At 37.7% G+C, this 7500-nt stretch overlaps 2 protein-coding genes across 7 annotated transcripts in view; one reads left to right on the top strand and one right to left on the bottom strand.

Annotated features, from left to right (window-relative positions):
- The window catches only part of Nse4 (SMC5-SMC6 complex kleisin component Non-SMC element 1), a 13910-nt gene extending 12606 nt beyond the window's left edge, over positions 1 to 1304 (top strand). For all 6 annotated transcript variants that reach the window (XM_043015678.2, XM_043015681.2, XM_043015682.2 and 3 more), the window contains one exon: positions 55 to 1304. In XM_043015678.2, coding sequence (XP_042871612.1) covers positions 55 to 239 — 185 coding nt within the window. In that variant the 3' untranslated portion in view covers positions 240 to 1304. The remainder of the gene's footprint in view (positions 1 to 54) is intronic.
- Positions 1305 to 3001: 1697 nt separating this feature from the next.
- Brf (Brf RNA polymerase III subunit) overlaps positions 3002 to 7500 on the bottom strand; it is a 4772-nt gene continuing 273 nt past the window's right edge. The window contains exon 2 of the mRNA XM_043015676.2: positions 3002 to 5838. Within this exon, the coding sequence (XP_042871610.2) occupies positions 3849 to 5825 (1977 nt within the window). The 5' untranslated portion in view covers positions 5826 to 5838 and the 3' untranslated portion in view covers positions 3002 to 3848. The remainder of the gene's footprint in view (positions 5839 to 7500) is intronic.

The following is a 7500-nucleotide window of genomic DNA, read 5'->3' as shown; positions in this document are numbered from 1 at the left end:
CCATATCCTGTATCCTATATCCTATATTCCACGCTCTACCCCCAATCCCCACAGGAGAGCACGGCATTCCGGTGATCTCCCCACGGGAGCAGGGCCTGGCACCAGTGGTGGGGGGGATCAGCTCCCAGTGCATCGTGTCCATCTCAGAGAAGGACTGGCGGGACATCGTGAAGACCTTCTGCATCACGCAGTCCATGATTCCATCTCCAGCCAGCAGGGCAAAGAAGAGGAAATCGTAGTCTTTTACCTTTTGCTCTCTATTTTGTTCTTGGTCTCATTATTATCATTCATCTTCTTCTGTTCTCAGAATGTGTTATATATTTGACAATTATTAGATTTTTCATATTTTAGCATTATCTTCCTCTTCCATTTATTGTCTATCTGCTTTTCAGTTTCTTTTTCTTTTCCTTCTTTATCTTTTTCTTCTGTTTTTCCTCCTTTTCCTTCCCTTCTCATTCTTCTCCTCATCATCATCTTCCTTTGTCTTCCCCTTCTCCTCCTCCTCCTTTTTCTCCTCCACCTTCTCTTGATATTGTTCTCCTTTTCTATTTTATTAGTTCATGCTTTGAAATATAATAATAATAATAATAAGACAAAAGTAAAAAAGCACTACTGCAGATTTAGTTACAAATAGAAGGTAAACATATTTTGTAAATAGAGCATCTTTCTGTTCTATATTTTTTTAATCAACATTAATCGTTCATCACATGATTAATCTATCATTTCCCCAAGTCAATTATCATTTTAAAAAATGATGCACAGGAATCATAGTTCATTGCAATTCCATAGTGACATTCACATTGAAAGAAGAATCTTATGAGAACATATATAATACACTTATATATTAAATGTATATATAAACTACCACAGCACATAACTGTATTTCTAGTACAAAATTTGTATTGTGTCATTTTCATATTTTTATACGCGTCATGTCTTAGCATAGTGTTGAGCTGTACAGTTAACTTAATAAATATGTGTCACAGTATCCCTGTTATCAAAAGCTGAACTTGTTTTCTTTGTTATTCACATTCCATGTAATGTTCTTCATGCAGAACTTTTATTCACATTATCATTCTTTTTATCCATGGCTGTGATACCACTTGGAAAATCTATCAAATTTTCCATCTGCATATCGATTGATTGATTTAAAGAGTGATATTATTGTTAGACAAATAAAAAAAAGAAAAAAAATCACCTACTGACTCAAAAAAAAGTATTTTTTCGATTAGAATAATAATGCTAATAATAAATCTGGATTAATGTAACACTGTGCAAAGTAAATATTGCCATTTCCATGAGTTGGTCCTTGTTTTATTTTCTACCTTGGAAAATGTCTTAATTAAAAAATAAAATAAAATAAATGCATTATTACTCAAAGAAATGTATGAAACTGACTAAAAATGAAAATAAATAAATAAATATGTAAGCAAACAAATAGATGTAAAGACTTTCCTCTCCATTTCATTATTTTTAGAATTTCAAATTGCGAGCCAGGAAACAGGGCATAGCAACAAAGGAGAAGAGCAAAGTGTGAAAATGGAGGTAAAGCGTAGAGGAAGCTAAAAAGAGAGAGAGAGAGAGAGGGGTGGGACTGATAATTACTGGCAATCTAAGAAACAAGAACAAAGAGTCATATACCAAGAACAACAACAAAGAGATATGGCCATGGATAGTTTATTGCAACAATTATTGAGAAAGGTTTAAATGATGCAGTCGTCTCACAAGGTAAGACACTATTTGACATTTCTGTGTAATCAAAATATAAAGTAATTGCTTTCGCCCTGAAACTATTTTGATTTGTTTTTTCCTTGATAATTATATCAGAATAAAACTAGAAATATCAACACATGCAATTCAGATTCTTAAACCAGGAAGTTAACTTAAAATGATGATTTTAAGAAAGTGTGAAATAAAGGAACAGAGATTGGATTGAAAATAAATACATTTTAGTGTAAGTAGGGATATGCTTATCTGTCTGCCCTGAATATTCTTAAATATTTACAGAAGACATTAAACAAGGAAATTGACCTTGAGGTAGCACACATGAACATTGGTGATAATATCTTTTGACTTGTTTCTGATTTTTTTGATCCAGTAACTGAAGGTGTTCACTTGTTCCTGCACCTTAGCTTTGAGAACGAGAATTGATGTTCCTATACCTTCAAATTGCTATAGCAAAATAATTACAAAAATTCCTTTATGAAAAGCTAGTTTGCTGATACATACCAAATATTCACAGATTACACTATACACTACTGCATATTATCTTAAGGTTATCGCATCTTTCCTGTAAATAAACAGACCTGAAATACTCATAATACTTCATGACCTGCATTAAAATAAATTGGTCACCATTGGCAATGATATCTTGCACTACGATAGAATCATCATTCTAAATTATTAAGGCAGTGTCTATCCATAATACTGGAAGATCTTTTACAATATTAGGCACTAGCTAAGTGAAGAATGGCAAATAAAAGAATTAAGCTGCAATAGTATTGAAGGGATACTTTAGTTACTAACTTTTACTTTCATTGGCTTCATTACATAAGCTTGGGTCAGTTCTTTCAAGGCTAACTTTGCATCTCCAAATGGATAATTAGATGGATTTCCTGTTCTTCTAGTACTACTGATAAATATTAATTACCATTTCTTTCTGCAATTCAAGCTGTTTAGAGATAAACTTTTGATGCCATCTTCCAAAAGAGTTCCATGGCTGAAATATATTTCCTTGTCTAGAACAGAAAATGGTTAACCAGTAGGGTCTATTGCTATTATTTCCTTCAGGTAATTATTAAGATTGGTGTATATTTGGTTGCACACATTCAAGTACATGTAGTGTAGGTATACATGTGTGAATGATGTGCATTCTCATTACAAAAAAAAAGTCAAAAGTATTTTCGACATGCACAATTTTTTTTTTTTATTATTAACATTAAAATTATTGTATTTACCAATTTAACTCAAAGTAAACAAGGAAGTGATAAAGAAAACAATCTTATTTGTACTACAAGAATCATTACTTCTTATATTTTGATCTGTTTGTAATCTACAATCATTCATATGTACAAATGAAACAGTGTTTTCTTGAGTGTGTAATGTTTCCTTCACACAATAATATGTAGTAACAAAAGATTGTACATCCTCCCTGACCATAAAAGCTTAAAATAATAATAATAATACAAAAATCATAACAACAACGGGAAATAAAAACAAATAAATTCCTATTTTCTTAGTATTTTTGTTTCGTTTCTTTAATTTTCAAAGGCCACATTACACACTCAGCTGTCATCAGACCAAATTTGTTTATGAAATAATTTATCAAAGTACAAGTAAATTAAACTCCTATGTATCTATCTACCAAAAAATATGACACATTCTCTGACTTCTGAATTTCCTAGATATAAAACACAGATTTTCTATTACTACTTTGGTATTTACACAATGTTATTTTATTATGAGAATGATTCATATTCTGTGACCAGAAAATAAATATTTATCAATACTGATAAACCATTTTTTAAAAAGGCAATAAATAAATAAAAAATGCATTATGTAAAGCACATCAATACAACTGAAATGTGAGTGTTATTTCATCATTGTTATCATTATTACTAAAAAATATATGTAAAACACAATGAAGTTGAATTCAAATCCATGAGGGTTGTAAATCACTAAATATGCTTATATTATTTGTACTTAAACTTCAATGCCTGCAAGTTCATGTAATGACTCAAGTGAGTGGTCCTCTATAGTGACATATAGTATAGATTTGCTCAGACTTCTCAATGAAAAAAGATAAATAAATAAAAGGGGACAAAATCCAGCAAATTCACTCTCTTTCATTAATCATAATAGTCATCGTAGTAGTCATCGTACGAGTTGTCCTCTCCTCTCCGTCTCCTGAGGAGCTGGGCTGTGGATAGGCTACCTTCGTCCTCTTCGTCCTCCTCTGCTTCCTCTTCCTCGCAATATTCCTCCTCCTCCTCTTCTTCCTCTTCCTCGGCATCCTCCATCTTGGTACCCAGCGAGGTGTTGGCAGTGTCCACTCCCTTTAATTTCTTGGGCAACTTCTCCCCCTCCTCCTTAATGGTGTTCCTCGGTCTCTTCCCCGTCAGCGAGTGAAGCACCGACGAAATGCCTTCAGGCGTCTCTACGGGCATGGTCTTGAGGGTTTTGGGGTTGGGCTTCTCCTCCTTGATGTCCTGATCACTGTCCTGCGGGTCCTCACCCTTCAGGTTACGCAGGACGTCGTAGTTGATCTTGTTGGAGAGCTTCTTTTCCATGAGCATCTTCTCGATGGCTTCCCCTGCGGTGTTAGCTGGAGCATTGCTCTTGGACTTCTTGGTGTAGTTCTTCTTCTTCTTGGGGGGTTTGCCTTCCTTCTCTCTCTCCTCTGCCTCTTTCTTCTCCTTCTCCTCCTTAATCTTCAATTCTTCCAAGTAGTCTTTATTGATCTTCATCCACAGATCGGTCTTCAGCTTGATCTCCCGATCAGACATGATATACGAGTCAATTTCATCCTCATCAATGCCTGAGAGATCCAGCACTCCACGGTCCTCTGGCTCTGGGTCATTCGGGCGAATCTCCATGCATTCTTCTATCGTCTCCTTCAAACCCAAACTGGCCGCAGAGGGCCCTATGCCCTGCACTTTCAATTCCTGTTTTGAGACTTCATCACCATTCTCACCTAAGCATTCATCTATGGTTTGTAAGGTTGCTTCGGTGATGAATTTCTGTGTGTCAGCACTCTCCTGCTCTACAGTCTCCTCTTCTGTCGTTTCCTCCTCCCGGTCATATTTTGCCCATATTCCTCTCAGCTTCCGTTTCCGCTCCTCCAGATGCTTCTCAATCTCCTGTTGCAGAACAGTCAATTCACTGTCCAGGTCCTCTTGCTCATCAAGGAGCTTCTGCACACGCTCTTTTTCCCGCTTCCTGGCGGCCCTGAAGGCAGGTGGGTCCTGCTCTTCATCCAGGTCCATGGTCATGAATTCCTCTGGGGTCAGGGCACTGGAGGGGGTTTCTCCGAATTCCGTCAAACGCTTGCGCAAGGTTGATTCATGCACCTTGACCACTTTAATGACATCATTAATGGTGCGGTTGTAGCCATGCAACCTAGCAGAAATGACAAGAGCTGCACCACACACCCCAGAGGGCCTCCTGCCAGTGTGCATCCAGTCCCTCTTCATCCTCTTGACCAAGCGCAGGGCCGTTTCTGAGACCTCATGTGTCTTGTCACCAAAAGATAGCTTGTGAGCAAATCTCCAAATATATAAACACGGATCCATGGCTGGAATGTTTATGCACAGAGCCGTTGACAGCCGGAGGTATGTCCGTCCCAACTCATACACATCAATTTGGAGGGCATCACTAACATCAATTAACATGTGTGCTGTCTGTTCTGTCCGGCAAGTGATGTACACACAAGCACCGATCACATGGTTATTTTTCCTACCACGCATAAGCCCTTTACTCAAGCCCAATTTGAAAAAATTAAATGATGTTTCAATATTGTGTTGGCTGAGGCGGAGTTGCTGTGCCAGGGCGTTAATCCTTTTCCGTGCATTATTGAGTGTAATTTCTTTACTTTCTCTGGCAAAGGTTCCATTATAACCCCTGAACATAGGCCTCTTACCACCTGCATCTGAGGACACAAATTGGCCCACAGCTGAACTCCCTCCATGAGAGTTTTCCAAAAACTGAACTTCACTGACAATATTATGTTCTGACAGAACTGTACCACAAGAGGTGCACACAGCATCTCCTCTGGCTGGGTCTATGTCAATCTCCTCACATCCACAGTGTTGACAACGTGATGACATCCTGCCAGGTTACCTGGGAAGCAGAAAATGTATCACTTAAGTACACAGTTATACCATATATAAAATAGCTGATTCAAATGTATTTTTTTGGACATAAGATGAAAACCATAAGAATTAAATTGAGGAAACTTTTGTCCTCTTCAAAGCAGACCTCCTAACTCTCTTCCCACCACTGGAAATATTTCTTGAAGGCTTGTTTTGAGATCCCCATAAATTGCCTCATTCTGTTTATCTGAACCTGTTCTGAGTGCAAGTGTTGTTATAATGAAGGTGGCTGTTTGATGTTGCCCACAGCTCTGGTATTTTGCAACAAATTCAATCCCAACAATGAAGAAAGACCTCCCAAATAATAGACTCCCATTAACAGTATGACCTTCTAGAGCATTTTCACAGATCAAAGGGAGCACAATGAGGCATCTCCTGATGATCTCAAAAAAGGACTAAAGAAATATTTCCAACAGTAGTAATTGTGGAGCGTCCTCAATTCAAGTACTAAGATTTTTCACTTATAGTCAAAGATTGGATACTTTTCTATCAATTTCATATGTATATATATGTATTTGTGTGTGTGTGTGTGTGTGTGTGTGTGTGTGTGTGTGTGTGTGTGTGTGTGTGTGTGTGTGTGTGTGTGTGTGTGTGTGTGTGTGTGTGTGTGTGTGTGTGTGTGTGTGTGTGTGTGTGTGTGTGTGTGTGTGTGTGTGTGTGTGTGTGTGTGTGTGTGTGTGTGTGTGTGTGTGTGTGTGTGTGTGTGTGTGTGTGCATGTGCTTGTAGAGGTGTTGGAGTGTATCTATGTGTAGGTGTATCTGTGTGGGTGTGTCTGTGAATGGGGGGTGGGGGGGCATCTGTGTAGGGAGGGTCTGTGTATGGGGGGTGGGTGTCTGCATGTGTGTAGGGGTGGTCTGTGTAGGCTATGGTGTCTGTGTGCTGTATGGCATCTGTGTGGAGTGGGGTGTCTGTAGGGGGATCTCTGTGTGGGTGTATCCATGTCTTTGTGTGGGTGTGTATGCTTGTGTGCGTACTGACATGTACCTGTGTTTGTATGTATCAATGTGTCTATGGGCAGTGTGTATGTATTTACACTACATACATGAAAGTGTTGTGCGATTCCCTTAATTCTTTATCATTTTGGCAGCCCTTCTTGAACTGAAAACTCATTTTCTTCTCTGGGGTGCTGTCTGAGTGCCATAAGACTTCAGAACTGAAGAAAAATGTTCTCCTATCACTCTTTATAAAGTTCATACCCATGAATTCTTACTACATATACCATCTCTGCCAGTTGTCACATTGATGGTTTGCTAATTGAACATGCCAAAAAGCTGCAAATGATACCAAGTACAGAAGCCCAAGAGAAAAATTCTAAACATTGATTCCCATTGAAGAACTACACTTGTTTTCCTGGATTCTGGACATTTTGATCAAGTTTTTACAAGTGAATCTTGACTCTACATTTGCACACCTCTAATTCCTTCACTGAGATCAAATTCAAAAATATTTTTACAAAAATACAAACTTGCTTTACGTCATATCATATCGTTTGTTTTGGATTCCTGTGGAAAGGAAATCCAAATAATCATACATATAAACAAAAGCTTTCAACGGTCCAAAAAAAACAAAAACATAAGGAGAATATTACCTAAATTAACTATAGAACACAAATAATCGTACACCTAAGGC

Source organism: Penaeus japonicus, unplaced genomic scaffold (assembly GCF_977035675.1).
Source record: "Penaeus japonicus unplaced genomic scaffold, GWHDUDI00000001_assembly GWHDUDI00000038, whole genome shotgun sequence".
NCBI classification, from domain to species: Eukaryota; Metazoa; Arthropoda; class Malacostraca; order Decapoda; family Penaeidae; genus Penaeus; species Penaeus japonicus.
The sequence above is the reverse complement of the archived record's forward strand: the minus strand, read 5'-3'. Positions and strand labels throughout refer to the sequence as shown.